The 22,671-nt window shown below is 51.1% G+C and overlaps 1 protein-coding gene across 1 annotated transcript in view; it reads left to right on the top strand.

The window, feature by feature from the left end:
• The window catches only part of LOC128949999 (lysyl oxidase homolog 2), a gene marked incomplete at its 3' end in the record, with an annotated part of 45,312 nt that overhangs the window by 8,779 nt on the left and 13,862 nt on the right, over nucleotides 1–22,671 (top strand). The window contains exons 3-4 of the mRNA XM_054294891.1: nucleotides 15,023–15,234; nucleotides 21,335–21,554. Of these exons, the coding sequence (XP_054150866.1) occupies nucleotides 15,023–15,234; nucleotides 21,335–21,554 (432 nt within the window). The remainder of the gene's footprint in view (nucleotides 1–15,022; nucleotides 15,235–21,334; nucleotides 21,555–22,671) is intronic.

Genomic DNA, 22,671 nt, shown 5'->3' with positions numbered 1-22,671 from the left:
CTGGAATTTCCTCTGAGCTCTGCTGTGGTCAGGACTCTCCATGAGGTTTTGCGCTGACAGAGCAGAACCAGCGCAATCCCACCAGGATTCCCAGGGGAACAGATCTGTCCGTTTGTCCTTCAGCTGCTGCTCAAGCCAGGCTTTACTAAAACAGGCCTGGCTGGAGGTGCTAAACTGAGCCTGGGTGCTGGATCCTGCATTCCCACCCTGGCTGTGATTCCCAAATGGATGTGACTGTGCCCAGCCCGTGGATTAACAGGAGTGAGGGCGGATTTTGGTGCCTGTGATCAGAGGGAACAGCTGGAGCTAGGCCAGGGGAGTTCAGTTGGGTATTGGGAAAAGCTTCTTCACCCTTAGGGTGGCCTTGGGCACTTGCAGGTATGCAGGAGCAGCCACAGCCCCTCTGGGAATCCCATCCCAGCCCCTCTGAGCTCTGCTGTGGTCAGGAGTCTCCATCAGCTTTTGCGCTGACAGAGCAGAACCAGCGCAATCCCACCAGGATTCCCAGGGGAACAGATCTGTCTGTTTGTCCTTCAGCTGCTGCTCAAGCCAGGCTTTACAAAACAGGCCTGGCTGGAGGTGCTAAACCGAGCCTGGGTGCTGGATCCTGCATTCCCACCCTGGCTGTGATTCCCAAATGGATGTGACTGTGCCCAGCCCGTGGATTAACAGGAGTGAGGGCGGATTTTGGTGCCTGTGATCCAAGGAACAGCTGGAGCTAGGCCAGGAGAGCTTTAGTTGGATATTGGGAAAAGCTTCTTCACCTTGAGGGCACTTCCAGGGATCCAGGGGCAGCCACAGCTGCTCTGGGAATCCCATCCCAGCCCTCCCCTCCCTCAGAGCCAGGAATTCCCTCCCAATGCTGCATCTAAATCTCCCCTTTTCTAGTGGGAGCCATTCCCTGTATCCTGTCCCAAATCCCTCTCCATCTTTCTGTGGCTCCTTCAGACACTGCAAGGCCACAGTGAGGTCACCCCAAAACTTCTGAACAATCCCAATTTTCCTCATTATTTAGAAAGTGTCAAAGCCCCTTTGGTACAGATCCCCTGGGGCTGGAAAGTGCTGGGAACATGGAAAACCAGGGAGGGGAATCCACCACAGTGACAGGGCCCTGCATGGGGAGGTTTTGCCCAAATCTGGCCTGGCTGGCTCAGCCCTGCCCCACAGGGAGCCCCCACTCCCTCAGAGCAGCTCGATAACCCCTGAGCCGAGCTCGTTTTCATTGGACGCCAGCTCAGCTCCGCTTCCCAGTTTGGAAAGGCCGCGGATAAGTGGGAGAGGATGAGATTTTCCATGGCCATAAATCACCCAGCCATTCCATATGGATGTGCTCAGACAGATCCCTTCCCATCACAGCTCGTGTTTGCAGGGTTATGTCACACTTCTTCCCATCCCTGAGCCCTTCCATCCTCTTCCTGCTGGGAAGGGGCAGTGCTTGACCTCTGAAATCTGGGAACATTTATTGCCAAGGCACAGCAAGGTCAGGAACCCAGAATTAATTAAATCAAATCTGTGCAAAAGAGCTCCAAGCTCATTAAGCCCAACCTCTGACCAATCAGCACCTTCTCACCCAGACCACCCCACTCTGTCCTTAGGAGAAGTCCAATATTTGAACAGAAAAATCATCTTTAAAGGCCTTTTCAACCCAAACCCTGAAGCGTTTTGGGGGACGGCGAATGGTGGGAGAGTGGTGATAAGGAGGAGGGAGACAGGCAGGAAGGGATTAATGATTCTGGCAACGCCAGAATTCCATCCCTCCCTTGTTAAAATTCCTTTTTTTGCTGTTTCCCACTTCCACTGCAGATTTTAGAGGATTTCTGGGAGGGTGATGGAGCTGCTGAAATCCAAATTCCCTGTGTGCTCCCCGAGCTGGGAACGCCATCCCTGCTTTTCCAACAGTGCCGGCAGTCACTCTGTGTTACCCCAACCCATTCCAGACCCACCTGCAGCTGCTTTCCTGCCTTTCCCAGCCATTCCAAGGCCACAGTGGCTGATCCCTACCTTAATATATTCATTAAATCAATGCACCAGAGGGATTTTATTGAATGCCCTCCCCAAAACATCCTGAACAAAATATTTGCTGTCCACCTCCTTCCTCTGCGTGCGCCCACACAGCCTTCAAACAGGCCAGGCTCTAAATATATCGAATTTCTGCAGCTCCCAAATAGCTCTGGTACCTGGGCCAGCCCAGGGCTTTGGCCAGACGGTGGCCAGACAGGTCTGGCTGCTATTTTCGGCTTTCATTTCCCCTCTGGGTACTTGTGAGGCAGAAAAATCTCCCTTCAAAGCCCGGTGCCTCAAAGGCTTTGGTTGTGCTGGGTTAAAAGGGGGCTCAGCCGTGGCTGGAAGTGTCCAGGGCTTGGCTGGATGGGGTTTGGAGCAGCCTGGAGTGGTGGGAGGTGTCCCAGGGTGGGATGAGATGGGGTTAAGGCTCCTTCCAACATGAACCATCCCATGATTCTGGTTAATTCCATTAATTATTGGAATTAATAGTTTTAATATTAAGGATTTAATGAGGATTTTTAAGGAGGGGTTTGCAGTCAAACCAGACTCTGTGTGAGGCCTGGGGGTGCAGGAGGGAAGGGGGAGAAGTTTGTGCCTTGTAAATCTCCCCTTTTAGGATATCTCTGGTTGGAAGGGACCCCTAAGGATCATCAAGTCCAACTCCCTGCTCCTCGCAGTGCTCAACAATGACACCTCAGAATATTTAATTAAAGAAAATACTGTAGGAGACCTGGGAAAAATCTACATATTTTCCTTCTCCAAACAGAAAAATAGGTGCAAGAGTTTCAATTCTCTTTTTCACTCAGTACTGCTGAGATTGAAGCACCTGAAGCCCTGTCCTCAGAGGAAAATTATTCTACAACAAAAAAGGGAATGGCAATCTCTGTCATTTACATTTTTAGATTATTGCAACTTTTTGTTATAATTTTCCAGCTTTTTGCCATGAAAATCTGTGGAATCTCTGTCCCCACGGTGGGGATTTGTCACACAGGTCAGCCCCAGCCCATCTGTGCCTGCTGCAGCCCTCAGTGTTTAATTAGAAAAGTTTTATTTGCTTGTTTGTTGTGACAACAGGGTTTGAGTTTCCCTTTGCTGTAAATGTTTAATCCTCCAAACCAAAGCCCAAGTGCAGCAAAATTCTGCTGCTTTGCGTGTCTGGGAAGGTCTCCAGCATCTCTTCACCTCAGGAAAATGTTAATTAACCTGATTTTGGGGTGATCCACCACGTTTTAGTGCTGTGTGAGTGTGATCATTTGCCTCAGTGGCTCCTTTGTGGCAGGTCAGGGTGCTGGAATCGGGGACTCATGGAAGGATTTGTGTTGGAAAGGCCTTTAAAGATGATTTTTCTGTTCAAATATTGAACTTCTCCTGAGGACAGAGTGGGGTGGTCTGGGTGAGAAGGTGCTGATTGGTCAGAGGTTGGGCTTAATGAGCTTGGAGCTCTTTTGCACAGATTTAATTTAATTAATTCTGTGTTCCTGACCTTGCTGTGCCTTGGCAATAAATTTTCCCAGCTTTCAGTGTCTGATCCAAACACTTGCAGGCAGCTCAGCAGGAAGGACACAGGGGATGACAAAGCTTGGCCCATGAGGAGCCCCCAGCCCTGGGGCTGCCAGGACAGAGCTGTGTCTTCCCTAAGCTGAGCCTGCCCTGAGCTGGGCCTGTCCTGAGCTGGGCCTGTCCTGAGCTGAGCCTGCCCTAAACTGGGCCTGCCCTAAACTGGGCCTGTCCTGAGCTGGGCCTGTCCTGAGCTGAGCCTGTCCTGAGCTGGGCCTGTCCTGAGCTGAGCCTGCCCTGAGCTGGGCCTGTCCTGAGCTGGGCCTGCCCTGAGCTGGGCCTGTCCTGAGCTGAGCCTGTCCTGAGCTGGGCCTGTCCTGAACTGGGCCTGTCCTGAGCTGAGCCTGCCCTGAGCTGAGCCTGCCCTGAGCTGGGCCTGTCCTGAACTGGGCCTGTCCTGAGCTGAGCCTGCCCTGAGCTGAGCCTGCCCTGAGCTGGGCCTGTCCTGAGCTGGGCCTGTCCTGAGCTGGGCCTGCCCTAAACTGAGCCTGTCCTGAGCTGGGCCTGTCCTGAGCTGAGCCTGTCCTGAGCTGGGCCTGTCCTGAGCTGAGCCTGCCCTGAGCTGGGCCTGTCCTGAGCTGGGCCTGCCCTGAGCTGAGCCTGCCCTAAACTGGGCCTGCCTTGAGCTGAGCCTGCCCAGAGCTGAGCCTGCCCTGAGCTGAGCCTGCCCTGAGCTGAGCCTGCCCTCAACTGGGCTTGTCCTGAGCTGGGCCTGCCCTCAACTGAGCCTGCCCAGAGCTGAGCCTGTCCAGAGCTGAGCCTGCCCTCAGCTGAGCCTGCCCTCAGCTGAGCCTGCCCTCAACTGGGCCTGCCCTAAACTGGGCCTGCCCTGAGCTGAGCCTGCCCTAAGCTGAGCCTACCCTGAGCTGGGCCTGTCCTAAACTGGGCCTGTCCTGAGCTGGGCCTGCCCTAAACTGAGCCAGCCCTAAACTGGGCCTGCCCTAAACTGGGCCTGTCCTAAACTGAGCCAGCCCTAAACTGGGCCTGCCCTAAACTGGGCCTGTCCTAAACTGAGCCTGCCCAGAGCTGAGCTTGCCCTGTGCCAAAGCCTCTCCTGGCCCCCCTGGTCCTGCCCTGTCCCCTCCCTGGTGTCCCCAGCCTTCCCCAGGGCTGTCCCCTCTCTCTGCCCAGGCTCCACTGAGCCTTTCCCAGCCCAGCCAGGCTTTGGGCAGCCCAAACCTGGGCTGGGTTTGCTCCTGGCCCTAAGCCTGGCTCAGACTCTGCTCCCTCACCCTTGTGTGCAGCCCCAGCCCAGCTCTGTCCCCAGGCACTGCTGTCCCCCAGCTTTGTCCCATCCTGCCGTGTTTATTTAACAGCCAGGACCTTGGGGTGACTCAGAGGCTCAGCTCCAGATGTTGAAACCCAAACAGATTCCACCCATCCCAATGGATGTGAAGGACAAAAAGTCTTTTTCCTCTGATGGCTCAGATTTTAGTGGAAGTGAAGGGTTTTATGGTGGACAAACCCCCTGTGGAAGATTTTTGTGTTGTGTTGTGGATTGGAGGAAAAAAAACCAATTTCTTGTTGAAGTTTCAGCCTTAATTCCTGATTGGAAGCTGAGAAATCGTGGAGCTCAGTTGGGAGTGGAAAAGGATTTCACTATTATTATATTATAAAATTATTATTATATTATTAACGCCTATATTTAAGGGGCAGTGGAATAGGTCAGGCTCAGGGAAGGAAAGAGGAGTTTGAGTGGATCATGGAGCTCCTAAAGCAGGAGAGGAATGAAAATGGAAATGAAAAAATCCAAGGGCAGAGCAGAGAGAAATCCAAACTCCAGAGTGATTCAGCACCAGGGCAGCGTCTGAGCCTGGGATTTCGAGGAACAGGATCCTCTCCTTGGATTGATTCCTGAGCATCCTCAGGGCCCTTCAAAAGGAAAGGGAACAGCTGGGTTTGGGCACGGAGAGGTCCCCAAAAAACCCACCCTGGGCGTCACCCACAGCACAAAGCACGTGGCACAGGGAATGTTCCCAAAGCTGGGTGGGATTTTGCCATCGGATCCGGAGCCGTTTGGTTCAGAGAGTGGAAACAAAAGCAGTCGAGGCTCATGTGAAAACTTTTCCGAGCCAGGAATCCTTTTGTGAGGGCTCCAAACAAACCCTTTTCCCTGGGCTGGCCCCGGCTGTGTGTCCCTGGTTTCGTAACGGAGCTGGAGCCTCTGCCAGGGCCTTTGTGTCCCACTGGGGAGGAGCAGCTCTGGGGCCCTGGACGTGGCTCCTGGCAAGGAAGGGATGGACAGAGGGAAATATGGAAGAGTTTCACACGTTTTTCCCTCATTTTTCACTCATTTGTGTTATAGGATGCTGGAAGTCCCAGCTGAGATCGTGGAATCCTGGAATGGTTTGATTGGGAAGGGAGCTTAAATCCCATCCCCAAGGACGCCTCCCACTGTCCCAGGTGCTCCAACCTCTCCTGGGGCACTTCCAGGGATGCAGGGGCAGCCACAGCTGCTCTGAGAATTCCATCCCAGCCTTGGGAATTCCATCCCAGCCTTGGGAGTCCCATCCCAGCCCTTTCCTCCCATCCTATCCCTGCCCTCTTCCTATTCCAAACCTTTCCCCCCATCCTGTCCTTCTCCCCCTTTCCCAAATCCCTCTCCATCACATCTTTGCCTCCCTCCATGGTTTAGGGTTCAGCTTTTTCTCAATCCCAGAGTTTTCCTTGTGGTGGGATCGCTCTCCACGTGTCCCTGGAGCACAGAGAGGGGGATTTTAGGAATCTGCTTTATCCATTAGGTGTTGTTTGCTCCCAGTTTTTCCCTGGGATCTGTTTTCTCCATCAGCCCAGCTGCTGTTGGAGGATAAACCATTTCTGCCTGCATTTGCATTATTGAACAGCCCTGCTGTAACAAAACCTCTGCAGCCAAAGGAAACCATTCCAACCCCAAAGAATTATTGGGAAAAAAGGCTCCCAAAGGAAACCATTCCAACCCCAAAGAACTATTGGGAAAAAAAGCTCCCAAAGGAAACCATTCCAACCCCAAAGAATTATTGGGAAAAAAGCTTCCAAAGGAAACCATTCCAACCCCAAAGAATTATTGGGAAAAAAGGCTCCCAAAGGAAACCATTCCAACCCCAAAGAACTATTGGGAAAAAAAGCTCCCAAAGGAAACCATTCCAACCCCAAAGAATTATTGGGAAAAAAGCTTCCAAAGGAAACCATTCCAACCCCAAAGAACTATTGGGAAAAAAGGCTCCCAAAGGAAACCATTCCAACCCCAAAGAACTATTGGGAAAAAAAGCTCCCAAAGGAAACCATTCCAACCCCAAAGAATTATTGGGAAAAAAGCTTCCAAAGGAAACCATTCCAACCCCAAAGAATTATTGGGAAAAAAGGCTCCCAAAGGAAACCATTCCAACCCCAAAGAACTATTGGGAAAAAAAGCTCCCAAAGGAAACCATTCCAACCCCAAAGAATTATTGGGAAAAAAGCTTCCAAAGGAAACCATTCCAACCCCAAAGAATTATTGGGAAAAAAGGCTCCCAAAGGAAACCATTCCAACCCCAAAGAATTATTGGGAAAAAAGGCTCCCAAAGGAAACCATTCCAACCCCAAAGAACTATTGGGAAAAAAGCTCCTGGCAGCCCTGTCTCATGGAGAACCCTCAGTGTGCTTATTCTGATCCTTTGTTCTTGAATTTTCCAATACAAAGCTGAGCTCTGCAGTGGCTTGAATTCCTCTCTGAGGTTTTGCTCTTTGTTACGAGCTGAGCAAACCCTTGAGTTGCTCCATCAAAAATTTCCTGCTCTAAACCAGCCCTGGGAGGGAAAAGGGGATGGGATTGGGGTTGGTTTTGTACCCAGACAAAATTCCCTGAGCTCCAGAGTTCTGGAAGGGAAAAGGGGCTGGTTGATATTGCTCTCATACAAAATTCAAAAATTCTCTGCTCTGAACCAGCTCTGGGAAGAAATAAGGGAAGGGATTTGGGTTGGTTTTTGCCCCCATAAAAATTCCAGAATTCCCTGCTCTAAACCAGCTCTGGAAAGGAAAAGGAGATGGGACTGGGGTTGGTTTTGCTCTCAGACAGACCCTAAAAATGTCACTGTGGCCTGTTGGAGCTATCAGAAGATGAATTCCCTCCAGGAATGAAATGTTACCTCATTTTTTTGCTGCTTTGCTCATTTTTTTTGTCCTCCTTGGCAAACACAGGCCAGAAAAAAAAACGATGACAAAAGGGTTGGATGCACTAAACGCAATCCCAGGTTTGAGCAGGATTTCTTTTCGTGTCTGAGTCAGCATCTCTGGGGGAGAGGGATGAGATGGGAGAGCTTTGTCCAGAGCCTGAGGTGGCACATTGGAACTGGAAGTGTTTTCCCAAATCCAAGAGCAAGAAATTCCATTTATACCTTATTTTTCACTGCTGTAAAAAAAACAACAAGGAGCCAGCCCAGTCAGGAGGAAAGAAATGTCCAAATGCCCAGCCTGGAAGGGGGAAACACAGGACTTTGAAATCCTGGAGGGGGAAATTCTAAGATCTTGAGCCTGGAGTGAGAAATAGAGGGATCTTGAGAGGCAGTGGGAAATACAGGGATTTTAAATTCTAGAATGGGAAATATGGGGATTTTGAGTGCTGGAATGAGAAATACAGGGATTTTGAGCCTGGAGTGAGAAATACAGGGATTTTAAATGGTGGAATGGGAAATGCAGGGATTTTGAGTGCTGGAGTGGGGAATACTCAAGTGCTGGAGTGGGAAATGCAGAGATCTTGAGTCCTGGAATGGGTAATACAGGGATTTTGAGTCCTGGAATGGCAAATACAGGGATCTTGAGTTCTGGAGTCATGGATAGCCTACTCCTGCTGTGCTCAGAGCTCTTCTGGAAACAGCTGGAACAACTTCTTTTGATTTGTTAAGCTGCAGAAATAATTGCAAAAACAACAGGCAAATCCCAAAGTAGCTGCCAGCATTCCCAAGCTTCCAATTTTTAAAAGCTTTTGGGGTTTTTTTGCATCATTGTGACTTTTCTCCTTCTCAGCCTCAGTGGACTCTTTTCTGTCTCTGCCTGATGCTCTGACACCATAAATCCCAGTAAGGCATTCCCAGATCCATCCGTGGTTTTGGAATATTAAAATCCACCCTCTGGCTTGGGAAATCCACGAGGTGGAGGTGCCTGGAAGGTGCAGGAATGCAGCAGGGAGGGATTGTTCCTTGTCACCCTGCTCAGAGCTCTCCCCTCAGCCTCTGGCATCCAGGGACAGGCTGGATGTGTTGGGATTTGGGAACAGAGCTCCTGCCCACCTGGAGGAGTGGGAAGGCAAAGGAAATCCCAAATCTTTTGGATCAGGAGAGGAAAACTCAAATATTTTTTATGAGAATGTGGCTGCTTTAGGGGTTCTGTTGTTCCCTGCTGCAGGGGGATCCTCAGGAGGAGGTTGGAGTTGAATCCTCAGGATCCTGGATAGGATTCCCTGGTTTTTTGGCCTTTGAAGAAGCAATTTGCTCTCTCTGAACCTGATTCCTGCACAGAAGGAGTTTGGGAATTGCTGCTCCCTCCCAGGAATCCTTAAGGCTGGAAAAGACCTCCAGGATCAAGTCCTTTGACTCCTGTGTTGGCCTTGGGGGTTTTCCAGGTTTCCCACCTGGATGACATTCCCTGGGATGGCCCAGCAGCCAGAACAGGGATGTTCAATGATGAGGAAGAGGTGGAACATGGGAATGCTGATCCTGGGAAGCACCAGACAGATGTTCAACATCTGGAGTGACCCAGGACTCAAGAGGGCTGAGCTGTGGAGCAGCTTCCTCACAAAACCACAAAACTCAGCACCTGGAGCAGCACCCCTGGGTGTGAACTCCTTCCAAGGACTGGCTGTGGCCTTCAGCTGGTCCAAATCCAAGGAAAAGGGACAGGGGAAAACCATGCCAGCTCTAGAAGGAAAATGTCCCATTTCTGCCACTTTAATGTGCCGCAGAGCTGATCCTCACCTAACTGTGGCTCTCACACCTACCCAGGGCTTCCTACAGCATGGAAAAATCCCACAATCACAGATGGAAAACTCCCTCTCCCACTTCCAGTGCAAATTTCCTCCTGTTTCCCATCTTTTCCCAGGTGCTTTTCCAGCACAGTTTGAAGTGTTGCCTCCCTGGCCTTTGGGTTAATCCCTTTAAAAGGCTTTTATTAAAAACACTTGGAGATCTTCAGCACCCAGAACTGCTTCCAAGCAGATTTAAGGCTTCGATTACTTTTTTTTCCTGGGGAAGAAAATGAGGCAAGGTAGGGGAAACAAGGGAACAAAGTTCCCTCTGACAGCTCTGGGTAAACACAATTTCTCCATCAAGGCAAAAGCTGGAAACATTTCCTAAATTGCACCAGGGAGAAGCGGGTTGCAGGGTTTGGAAAGCAGCCTGGGGAGGCCTGGAATGCCCTGAGGCTCCGATACCTTCCTGACAGCACGTAGTCAAAAACTCTGCAAGATTTTGGGAGAAGCTGCCAAGCTCAGGAGAAACTTCGTGCTGCAAATGGATTTCTTGGGTTCCACTGGAGAGGTTTCAAATCCCCTCTTACATCAGACCCTTGGAACACCTGAAATTGCCTCAGATGTAACAAATTTAGGTATCACAGGGGTTATTTTTAATTCTTGAGGGCTACAAGAGCTTTCAAAACTGGAGCCCAGCCTATGAGCCCTATGTGAGTAGCACTTTTGGTTAAATCCTGTTTCCAGGGGTTGAGGGATGCTCCAGCTCAGATTTTGGAGCATTGAATTCTTGTAGCTGAGGGGGAGAGGGGGAGTCAGTGATTTGCAAAACTGGGTGGTAAATGTGGACAAATAAATGACAGAAAGGTGGGGGAGGAATAAGGAAAAGGAAGGGGGAAGCCTGAAGTGTGTTGTCCAAGGTGGTGTGGGCAGAGCTGAGGATGAGGAGGAGATGCCAACGCCATTCCTTGCCCCACTCCCTGACCCATTTCCTCTTTCTTTGCCCTTCCCTGGGCTCTGTTTGTTGTATCAGCACCGGTGGAAGCATGTGGAGAATGAGGCACAGAATCTGCAGGACCCAGCAGGTTCTGCTCCAATCTCCCTGCAAGCCCTGACCAGAGGCCCGTGGCCCTTTAAAGCTCCGGGCAATTTTTCTTTTCCGAGTGGCTGAATCCGAGGATTCCTCAGTTCTGATGTAACCCCGAGCGGCACCACGTGGGTTTGCACATATTTGACAAGGAAAGGGCTCCTGGAAGGGAATTTGTCCATTTTTCAGAAGCTCTTTTGTAACCACTCGCCACAGAGGAACTTTTCCAGCCAGAATTTGCCTCTGTGGCTCTGCAGGGCTGCTTTGTGCCCTCGTGGGTATTTTCCAGCCAGGATTTCCCCCCTCCAGCCAGGATTTGCCCTCAGGGATCTTTTCCAGCCTGGATTTTCCCCCTTCAGTGAGGATTTGCCTCTGGGGCCCTGCAGGTCTGGTTTTTGCCCTCAGGGCTCTTTTCCAGCCAGGATTTGCCCCCTCCAGCCAAGATTTGCCCCTAAGGCCCTTCAGGTCTGATTTTTGCCCTCAGGGATTTTTTCCATACAGGATTTGCCTCTGAAGACCTGCAGGGCTGCTTTTTGCTTTCAGGGATATTTTCCAGCCAGGAGTTTCTCCTGAGGCTCTGCTTTGTACCCTCAGGGATCTTTTCTAGCCAGGATTTGCCCCCTTGAGCCAGGATTTGCCCCTGCAGGGCTAGTTTGTACCCTCAGGGATATTTTCCATCCAGGATTTGCCCCTGGGGCTCTGCAGGTCCGATTTTTGCCCTCAGTGACCTTTTCCATTCAGGATTTGCCCCTGGGGCCTTGCAGGGTTGGTTGGTGTCCTCAGGGGTATTTTCCAGCCAGGATTTGCCTCTGTGGCTCTTCAGGTCTGGTTTGTGCCCTCAGGGATCTATTCCAGCCGGTATTTGTCCCCTCCAGTGAGGATTTGCCCCTGAAGTCCTGCAGGGCTGCTTTGTGCCCTCAGGGATATTTCCCAGCTAAGATTTGCCCCCTTCAGCCAGGATTTGCCTCTGAGGCTCCGCAGGGCTGTCTTTTGCCCTTAGGGAACTTTTCCAGCCTGGATTTGCTTCTGTGGCTCTTCAGGTCTGGTTTTCCCTCAGGGATCTTTCCCTGGATGTGCCCTGGATTTGCCCCTGAAGTCCTGCAGGTCTGGTTTGTGCCCTCAGGGATCTTTTCCTGCCAGGATTTGCCCCTGGGGCCCTGTAGGGCTGATTTTTGCCTTCAGGGATATTTTCCAGCCTGGAGTTGCTCCTGAGGCCCTGCAGGTCTGGTTTGTGCCCTCATGGACATTTCCCAGACAGGATTTGCCCCTGAGGTTCTGCAGGTCTGGTTTGTGCCCTTAGGGATCTGGTCCAGCCTGAATTTGTCCCCTCCAGACAGGATTTGCCCCTGAAGTCCTGCAGGACTGGTTTGTGGCCTCACAAGTATTTTCCAGCCAGCATTTCCTTCTGTGGCACTTCAGGGCTGGTTTTTGCCCTCAGGAATCTTTTCCAGGCAGGATTTTCCCCTGGGGCCCTGCAGGGTTGGTTTGTGCCCTCAGGGGTATTTTCCATCCAGCACTTGCCCCCTTCAGTGAGGATTTGCCCCTGGGGCCCTGCAGGTCCGATTTTTGCCCTCAGTGACCTTTTCCATTCAGGATTTGCCCCTGGGGCCTTGCAGGGTTGGTTGGTGTCCTCAGGGGTATTTTCCAGCCAGGATTTGCCTCTGTGGCTCTTCAGGTCTGGTTTGTGCCCTCAGGGATCTATTCCAGCCGGTATTTGTCCCCTCCAGTGAGGATTTGCCCCTGAAGTCCTGCAGGTCTGATTTTTGCCCTCAGGGAACTTTCCCAGCCTGGATTTTCTCCTGGGGCCCTGTAGGTCTGGTTTGTGCCCTCAGGGATATTTCCCAGCCAAGATTTGCCCCCTCCAGCCAGGATCTGCCTCTGTGGTTTTGCAGATCTGGTTTTTTGCCCTCAGGGATCTTTTCCATCCAGAATTTGCCTCCTCCAGCGAGGATTTGCCCCGGTGGCCCTGCAGGTCTGATTTTTGCCCTCAGGGATCTTTTCCATCCAGAATTTGCCTCCTCCAGTGAGGATTTGCCCGGTGGCCCTGCAGGTCTGATTTTTGCCCTCAGGGATCTTTTCCAGGCAGGATTTGCCCCTGGAGCTCTCCAGGTCTGGTTTGTGCCCTCAAGGAACTTTTCCAGCCTGGATTTGCCCCCTCCAGCCAGGATTTGCCCCTGAGGCCCTGCAGGGCTGCTTTGTGCCCTCAGGTCTTACACTCAGGGATATTTTCCAGGGAAATTTGCCCCCTCCAGCCTGGATTTGCCCCCGGAGTCATGCAGGGCTGCTCTGTGTCCTCACGTAGGTGCCATATGTGAAATCCATTCACCTTCCATGACTCATTCGCTGTCCTAGGCTGTGGAGGAGGAGCCAGACAAATGCTGCTGTCAGCACATTGGAATCCCAGATTCCACACGAAATTATGGCTTTGGATGAAAACCCCAAAGTCCTTCCCCTGCCGGGCTCCCACCTCCCTGCGCCATGAATGATTCTCTGAGCAAGCCTGGCCCTAACAAACCTGAGCTTGGGTAATTTCTGCAGGAATGGGGGCTAAATTAAGGTGAAAACAGCGCTTGGAATTGAAGTGACAAAGCAGATTTGTTATAGGGCTACTTACAAAATAAATTAGAGCTTTTTTTTTAATGAGAAAAAGAATCTTCTTCCAGAGGATGGATTTACACAAGGTGGAAAGGTTTGTTTCATAAAACCCCAGAAAGGTTTGGGTTGGAAGGGAGCTTAAAAATCAGCTCATTCCATCCCTGCCATGGCAGGGACACCTTCCACTATCCCAGGTTGCTCCAACCTGGCCTTGGACACTTTCAGGGACCCAGGGGCAGCCACAGCTTCTCTGGGAATTCCATTCCAGCCCCTTTCCGGGAAGAATGTATTCCAAATATTCATCTATCCCTGCCCTGTCTCTTCCTCAGCACCTCATCCTTTCTGCCCTGCCTGACCACAGCAGGTCTGGGACACCTGGAATTTCCAAAACCCATTTCCCTACAATCCAGCATCATTCCTGTTTTTTCTACCCACAGAACTTGACCACAATTGGGCTGTGATCTCACCTGGAAGCTCACAGCCAATTTTCTTCCAATCTGTCACTGACATATTTTATGAAAATCCTTTCGCTAGGTCTTTTCTCCTGAGAAGCTGAGAGACCTCAGAAATGGAATGTAAACAATAATTATCTGATTGCTTGGAATGTGGTCTGGAGGTTTCTTACCAACAGGTGCATCTTTGATTGGTTGCATGTGAATTGTTTTTAATTAATGGCCAATGACAGCCAGCTGTGTCAGACCCTCTGGTCAGTCGCAAGATTTTATTATTCATTCCTTTCTAGTCTTCTGATGTCTCCTTGCTCTTTCTTTAGTATAGTTTTAGTACATAATTTTCTTTTAATATAATATATATTATAAAATAATAAATCAGCCTTCTAAGAGTTGTTGGAATATTTACCAATATTGTGGACAGGACGTGCCTTGGCTTGTCTGGGCCTTGGTGCTGAACCAAACAGCAGCACTGTGATGTTTCACCCCACAGACACTTTTGGCTGTGGGTGTGTGTTTCACCCCACAGACACTCTGGGCTGGCTGGGTGTGTCGTGTTTCACCCCACAGACACTTTGGGCTGGCTGGGTGTGTGGTGTTTCACCTCAGAGACACTTTTGGCTGGCTGGGTGTGTGGTGTTTCACCCCACAGACACTCTGGGCTGGCTGGGTGTGTGGTGTTTCACCCCACAGACACTTTTGGCTGGCTGGGTGCTGCAGCTGGGCCTGTGGGGACAAGGCCAGGCCTGCAGGAGCTCTGGTGGTGCTGGGATGGAGCTTCCCCCCATAACAGGGGCTGCTCCTCAGGTTTCCCTCTGGCAGAGAAGCTTTGAGGCGATGGTGAAGGAAAGGAGTCGGTTCTGATGGAGGGTTTGGATGCAGAGCTTTATTCTGGCCCACAGGCCTCTGAATGCAGCAGCAGCTCCAACAGAACTCCCTGAGCCCGTGGTTGCTGCTCCTTTGAACCCCGGGAGAGGGGCAGGGAAGGGGCAGGGAGCCACCAAGCAGGGACAGGAGGGGAGGGACAAAGGCACAAAGGACACCTGGATGGCCCAATGCCCCTCAGGGGTAGAGGGCATCCTTTGGATCTGCCAATTCTGGAATTCCAGGATTGACAGACAGTGCTCGGAGGGGAAAGGAGAGGTGGCTGACACACCTGGGAGGGAATTATCAGGGAGGGATCCGAAGTTCTTGGGTAAACACTGAAATCATGATGCAACAAAACATGGAATCAAGATCCTCATCTCTTCCCTCGTCCTGGGGTCTCTCAAACACCACCACACCAATCCAGCATCATTCCCGTTTATTTTCTACCCACAGAACTTGACCACGACTGGGCTGTGATCCCACCTGGAAGCTCACAGCCCATTTCCCTCCAATCCAGCATCATTCCCATTTATTTCCCACCCACAGAACATGAACATCCAGGTAGAGGACATTCGGATCCGCGCCATCCTGGCCACCTACCGCAAGCGGGTCCCTGTCACCGAGGGCTACGTGGAGGTGAAGGACGAGGGCACCTGGAAGCAGATCTGTGACAGGCACTGGACCATGAAGAATTCCCGGGTGGTCTGCGGGATGTTCGGCTTCCCCAGCGAGAGGAAATACAACACCAACGTCTACAAGTAAGGGCAGGGCTGGGTGGAGCCACAGCCATTCCCTGGAACACTCGGGGCCTTGTTCCCAAGGCAGATTGGCAGGTGGGGGACCCTGGGGGAGGAACAGCTCCGACTGCTTGGTTCCTCCAGATGGGATTTTTCATTTGTGTGAATGTTTGGAATGTCCAGCGTTTCCTGGTGCAGGCAGGGGAGGCCTTTGATCCTCATCCATGGGATGCAGGCCTTGATGAGTATCAGTGTTTGACAGGGCCTGGGATTGGAGATGGGACACTTGGCCCAAAAAATATTTGTATTTTGTAATACCAGCTTGAGGATGATCATTTCCTCCAGCAGGGACGGGCTCTGTGTGGTGGGCAGGGCAGGGATGGGACCAAACTGCTCCCACTGTGTCAGTAAATCCATCAGCTATGAGAAAATCATGGAATGATTTGGGTTGGAGGGGATTTACAGCCCATCCAGTGCCACCCCTGCCATGGCAGGGACACCTTCCATGCGACCAGGTTGCTCCAAGCTGGCCTTGGACACTTCCAGGGACCCAGGGGCAGCCACAGCTGCTCTGGGAATTCCATCCCAGCCCTTCCCACCCTCCCAGGCAGGAATTCCTTCTCCATCTCCCAGCTCACCCTGCCCTCTGTCAGTTTGAAGCCATTCCCTGGGTCCTGTCATTCCATAACGTCAAGTCTCCAACTGCTCATCCCATCCCTGTGCAGAAATCCAGAGGTGGGATCAGTTCTGGATGTGCTGGAAGCTCCAAAAAATTCACCCTGGAATAAAATGGGCCTTTTTGTGCTTCCTTGTGCCCAGGTTCCTCCTTCCCACCCCGAGTGCAATTCCTGTCTGTGCATCCCAGAAGGTGCTGGGAAAAGGGTTCTCTGTGATCTCAGTGCTGCTTTTCCTCCCTGGATTTGCAGATTCCTTTAGAATGAAGGAAGAAAGCAGTGATTTACAGGGAGAACATTGTGTTTTCTGAGCTGCAAGCGGAAAGGTTTAGGCTGTGTTTCCCGTTCCTTGGGAGCCAGGAGCTCTGGACATTTTGTTGTCATTGCTTCTGTTTGCTTTTTGTCACCAAGCCTCATCCCAGACTGGGCTCTTCCCACACTGTTGCCTAGGAAAAACACCCTGCAGCAGATGTGAAAGAGTTTAAATGAAATTCTGTCTGGTTCCTTTGCTGCTCCGTGACCTGGGGAGTGGGGAAGCTGCTCCAGGGGAGGGCTGAAGGCCCCAGGCGGGAGCTGTGGTTTTCCTGCTCCTTCAGGCCTGTGGAATTGCTATTTCTGAACATTCCCTCTGGATCAGCCTGGCCATGTTTCATTTCTTTCATTAGCAAGGTCCTGATCTGCTGGAGAGGTGCTTGCCTTGGAATAGCCCAAAGCCACACAGGGAAAATCAGGAATAAAGAACCCACTGGAATTCAGGGAGATGAGCAGGGAGTTTGTTACCCTGGACAGCAGTTTCAGGTTTTGCTTCCATCAGTGCAGCACATTTCCCTCAAACCCATCCCTGAGATTCCCATCCCCTGCAGGAGCAGGGAATAAATCACCTCCAGACAGACAAAGTAGAATTTTCCTGCTTCCAGTTGTGGCCTTTCCAAGAAAAGCATTAACTGCAGCATCTGGAGCCATCTGCCTTGAATAAAAGTGTGCTCAGGAGCTGTCCTGTCTCTGGGACACATGGAAATGGAAAGACTGACAGAAGGTTGTTCAGCAGCAGCTCAGCACTGCTGAAAATCCCACTGAACTGAACTGGAATTAGGAACATGAAGTGCTCCCAAATCCCAGCCCGGGAGATCTCTGCTTCTGAAGAGCCTCAGTGCCCCAAGAGCTCCCTCCCTTTCCTTGTTTTCAGCCTTGCTGGGCTCCAGCACCCACAAATATTTTGGAAAACACACAGAACATTATCCCAGGTTGGGAAAAAAACGGGGATGGCGTTTTATTGGGTGGGAGAGGCTTGTAAAGCTTTGGCAGCTGCACAGTTTTGTTTGTCAGCAGAGTTTAAAAGCTGAATTCTTCCTTGGGCCACTTCCCTCTGTGTTCTGGACGGGTGCATCATGTCCAGCTGGTGTTACTGGGAAAGCTCCCAGTTCTGGGCTGGGAATGACCTTGGATTTGTGGTCAAGGCACTGGGATGATGACCAGTGGCACCTTCTCACATGGGCCAGGGGATGGTTTGTTTTGGAGAGGGAGAAGCTCATCCTGGAGCTAAACCCCCTCTCCCTGTGAATGTGAAGCTGCAGAAAAGCCCTTTCTCCCCATTCCTGCCTTTAATTTGAGAATCCCCTTCTCCCCGGAGCAGATCCTTCCCCACTCCTCCTCCACAGCCAGCAGAAAAGCTGGGATCAGGTTTCTGCTGGCCAAGGCTGCCCCTTCCCACATCCCCCCCATCCCACTGCCCAGCTCTGCTCCTGCACAATGCTGGGAGGTGAAATGATTTGCAGATGGATCTTGCTCAAAAGAAAACAAGTGAGTTCATCGTTGTCCCACTGCCAGGGGTTTATTCCTGACTGTAACTCGGCCTCTGGAGCTGACAGCACAATTTATGTTCGGAAATGAAGCAAATCTAAAGTTGAGTCCCTGCTCTTGTTCATTCCTCACAGTGGCTTTTATATAGGAGCTGCTGTAACTCCTCCTCCCAGTTCCTGCTCTGGCTGGGAAAGCAGGATTTAATGCGTTTTGCTGATGGAGAGAGGAGAAATTTGGGATCACTGAGATGGACCTGATGCCTTTTTGAGGTCTTTGTGACTTGACAAAGAAATGGCTCCAGGATCCAACAGCTACTCCCAGTTCAGCCAGTCTGCTCACCCCGATACAAACCCAGTCAGAGGTGCTGGGCAGCTCCTCACTTCAGTATTTGCAGTAGGAACCCTCCTGGGTTTTTTTCCCTGGAAAATCCAGGATCTGAAGGGTTTTGGCAGGCCTGGCTTCCCTCCCTCCTCCCTGAGGCTGAAGGCAGCACCTTGATAACTTCAGGAGTTTCCCAAGGGTTGAAATCTCTGCTCACAGCCCCGAGGAGGAGCTCCCCAGCCCCTGCTCCGTGGGATTGGGGTGAATTCTCCTGGAGTTTGTGTGCAGTGATTTTTTCTCTGCTCCCCAAGTCATGGAATCGTGGAATACCCTGAGTGCTCCTTGACCAACCCTTCCCACAGAGCTCCACCTGAGCTTTGCTCAGAGCTTTTCTGGGATGAAAATCCCCCTCTCCTCACCAGTAGAAATGGTTTGAGTTCCAGCTTGACCTGGAACTGGCCAAACTCTCCCAGCAGGAATGTTCATTCCCACCTCTGACCTGAGCAGCATCACCCTGGGCTCCCACTGCTCCCAGCTGGACCCTTTTGTGTTAAAAACAAAACATCATCAAAGCCCTGAGATTCTGGCTGTAAAGATCAGCTGAATTCTGCTTTTTTAACATAGATTCAGTCTGGGGACACGAGGTGGGGTTTTATTTCTCCCCAGCCTCCCGAGGGCTGTTAATACCATCCAGATGTTGATGCCTCATGAAATTTCCAGGATGAGGTCATTGTTTGCTATTCTAAGGCATCCCCAGCCCTGCTTCCCTAAGTCAGGCTGGTTCTTGTCTGCTCTGAAGTTCATGGAGCTCTCTGGACCTGTCTGTGAAGGATGAAAATCCTCCTTCAGGTCTTCCCTTCTGTCCTGAGCATGGCAGGGAAGTGGCTGCTTTTATTGCATCCTCCCTGGGTTTATTTTTTAAGTTTTAACTCTATTCCTGTTTTCCCATCCCTTTTTTCTTGGTTCAGGGAGTCCCTGACAGCTCTGCTGTGCCAGAGGTGGGTTCTGACAGCCCCTGCTCCCCACAGGTCAGGCAGGGTCCTGCTGCTGTTCCCTGGGATGGATCTCAGCCCTACTTCATCCTTTTCCAGCATCATGGGATGCAGCTGCAGCTCCCTCTCCAGCCTGGATCCATCCCCAGGCAGATCGGGTTTCAGGAAGGATTAGTGAGAGGCTGGGAGCCAGGAGAGCCTGGAGAAATGCTGAGCTGGGCAGCAGAGCCCAGTGAGCACAGGGGAGAAAAGTGTCCCCTCAAACATCCGTGACCCTTCAAAACCTAAATCCTAAATGGAAAACCTGGGAAAGGCTGGACCTGCTCAGTGGAGTCCCCAAAGCCCCCTCAGAAAAGCTCTTTGCCCCTCTCAGCTGCTCCCCAGGCTCTCTCTGCTGCAGCAAAGCACAACTGCTGTTTTCATCCCCAAATTCCACCCACCTTGCTGTGCCATTTATCACAGCTCATCCCTGCATCCCAGCTCTGCGTGGCAGAGACTCCTGGAATGAGGAGCAGCACTGGGATCACACAGAGCCACGTGGAGATCCCGGCAGGGCGTGGGCTCCCCTGAGCCTTCCCTGGTTTTAATTCCTTTTTGAGCCCGACCTGACCCACATTTCCATTCCTCTCCACCCCAGCAGCCTCCCAGTCAGGATGGAGCTGGATCCCTTCCCTTCCCAGTTTATCACACGTGCCCCTGCCTCCTCAGGAGTGCCTGGAGCAGCTCCAGGAAGTTTGGGAGTGAGAAGCAGGAGCTGCTGCCAAGCTGCTCTGCTGTGAACAAGCCAGCAGGGGAATTGCTCGTGCTCTCGGAAATTACTCTCAGGTTGTTAACACAGACTCGGAGAGGCTTTGGATTTTTCCCAATCCCAGCTGATAGCTGCTGGGCAGCAAAAGGAGAAGGTTTTTCTGGGAGCTCTCCAGCCCAGTTATCTGCACAAATCCTCTTGGTCCATTTGGAATTAGCTGATCCCTGTCCCTGCCTTGGGTGGGATCTGCACTCCTGGGAATGTGTCATTTGCTGGAGCTGCACCTTTGATTCCTGCTCAGACTTTTTAGCTCTTGCAGGGATTTATTTCCTTTAAAGTGGTCGGACTTGATGATCTTGGAAGTCTTTTCCAAGCTTAAGTGACACCTCAACAGAGTCATGGTGTGGATGAACAGATCTGTTGAGAGTTTTTTGCAGATTGAGGAGTTTTTGTTAGACAATGGCCATATTCAGCCGATGCACAATGTTTTGGCCATATTGCGTTTGAAATGATGGTTACATCTGCTCCAGTGTCAATTGTGAGTTTCTTAGTAATAGAATCACCATTAGGATGTGTGAGGGTTACCTGTTTTTCTGGTTTACCTCTTGTGATGTCTATGGCCCAATATACTTCTGGTTTACCTGTGGAACCAAAGCTTCCTGTTCCCTGTTCCTTGTAGCCTGTACAGGGGACACAAATCAGCCTCCAAATAATCCTGTCCAATCTCACTTCATCCTAGGGCATTTTTCCTCTCAAAATGTCTTGGTTTGGAAAGACAGGAGTCTGCTAAGGAAGGCAGGAGCCTCCCCTGAAATGGAGAATGTAAACCCTCCCCACCCCTCCAAATTGCTATAAATTTTAAATTAAGAGGCTCTCAGGCAAAAATATGGGAGCAGGAAATAACAGTTCTTTAACAGGGAAAAAAAAATATAAAGGATAAAATAAACAATGCAGTACACTAGAACAACACTGACAGAGTCAGAACCAAACCTGACACCCTGTGGGTCAGGGTGTTGGCAGCAGTCCCATTGGAATTGTGGCTCAGCCCTCCTGCAGTGTCAGGGCTGGTTCTGCTGGAGCAGGGATCCTGGACAAGGGTGGAGTCTCCTCTGAAGATCCAGGGGCAGAGGCAGCTGCTGCTCCTCTGGGCAATCCAGTGGAGAAGCCGTGCTGGTGTTCCAGAATCTCCAGATTATATCCAGGTAGGAATGCTTGGCTGGTGTTCCAGAATCCCCAGATTATATCCAGGTAGGAATGCTTGGCTGGTGTTCCAGAATCTCCAGATTATATCCAGACAGGAATGCTTGGCTCCTCCCTCTGGGCTCACATCTCCCAATGGGATGCTGTAGTTCTTATCAGCCATGCAGTGACATTCAATGGCCTCTTATCAGCAGATGTCCCCTCCCAGGGAGGTGTGATTGTGGTCACTCAAAGAGAGATAAGGCAAACTGCCCACTTGACAAAGGCAATCTGCCATACAGATGGTAATTGAAAACATCTTGCATTGCAATCCTCAACACAAAATTTAGCAAAATCCATTTGTTTGCAGATCCCTAACTTCTCCCCTTCCCCTTACCTCCTTTCAGGATGTTTGCCAGCAGAAGGAAGCAGCACTACTGGGCTTACTCCATGGAGTGCAGCGGGAACGAGGCCCACATCTCCAGCTGCAAGCTGGGGAACCACCTGACGGGCGCGGGGAAGAACAGCAGCTGTGACAACGGGATGCCTGCCGTGGTCAGCTGCGTGCCCGGCCGCGCCTTCGCGCCCAGCAGCCACAGCGGCTTCCGAAAGGCCTTCAGGCAGGAGGTGAGCGGGGAGCAGCCCCAAAATGGGCTGGAAAAACCTTAAAAATCATCTGATCCCACCCCCAGCCATGGGCAGGATGCTTTCTGCTGGGTTTGTTCCAACCTGGCCTTGGGCGCTTCCAGGGATGAGGCAGCCACAGCTTCCCTGGGAATTCCATCCCAAAACCTCACCTCTGTTCCAGGGAAGAATTCCTTCCCAATATCTATCCCATCCTTCATTCCAGGGATGAGGCAGCCACAGCTTCCCTGGGAATTCCATCCCAAAACCTCACCTCTGTTCCAGGGAAGAATTCCTTCCCAATATCTATCCCATCCTTCATTCCAGGGATGAGGCAGCCACAGCTTCCCTGGGAATTCCATCTCAAAACCTCACCTCTGTTCCAGGGAAGAATTCCTTCCCAATATCTCATCTATCCCCTGGGCTTGCTGCTGTTCCAGGAAAGAATCCCTTCCCAAAATCTCATCTATCCCGTCCCTCATTCCAGGGATGAAGCAGCCACAGCTTCCCTGGGAATTCCATCTCAAAACCTCACTGCTGTTCCAGGGAAGAATTCCTTCCCAAAATCTGATCTATCCCTTCCCCCTGGCAGGGGGAAGCCATTCCCTGTGTCCTGTCCCGTGATGGTGTTCACAGGGATCCAAGGATGAGGGAAGAGACGAGGATCTGACTCCATGTTTCAGAAGGCTTGATTTATTATTTTATTGTATATATCATATTAAAACTATACTAAAAGAATGGAAGAAAGGATTTCATCAGAAGGCTGGCTAAGAATAGCAAAAGAAAGAACGATAACAAAGGTTTGTGTCTCGGACTCTCTGTCTGAGCCAGCTGACTGTGATTGGCCATTAATTAGAAACAACCAACATGGGCCAATCACAGATGCACCTGTTGCATTCCACAGCAGCAGATAACCATGGTTTACATTTTGTTCCTGAGGCCTCACAGCTTCTCAGGAGGAAAAATCCTAAGGAAAGATTTTCCATAAAACATGTCTGTGTCTTGTCCCTCCAGGCCTTCCTGCCCAGCAGATTCCCAGAGTTCAGGGCTGTTCCTGCACCATCCACTGAGAGATGTGAAAACAGAATTATGGGGTGGTTTGGGTTGGAAGGGACCTCAA

This window comes from Melozone crissalis, unplaced genomic scaffold (genome assembly GCF_028551555.1).
Source record: "Melozone crissalis strain CALT ecotype California unplaced genomic scaffold, PUWL_Pcris_2 ptg000366l_1, whole genome shotgun sequence".
NCBI lineage: Eukaryota > Metazoa > Chordata > Aves > Passeriformes > Passerellidae > Melozone > Melozone crissalis.
Note: the sequence above shows the minus strand (reverse complement) of the source record. Positions and strands in the feature narration are given on the sequence as shown.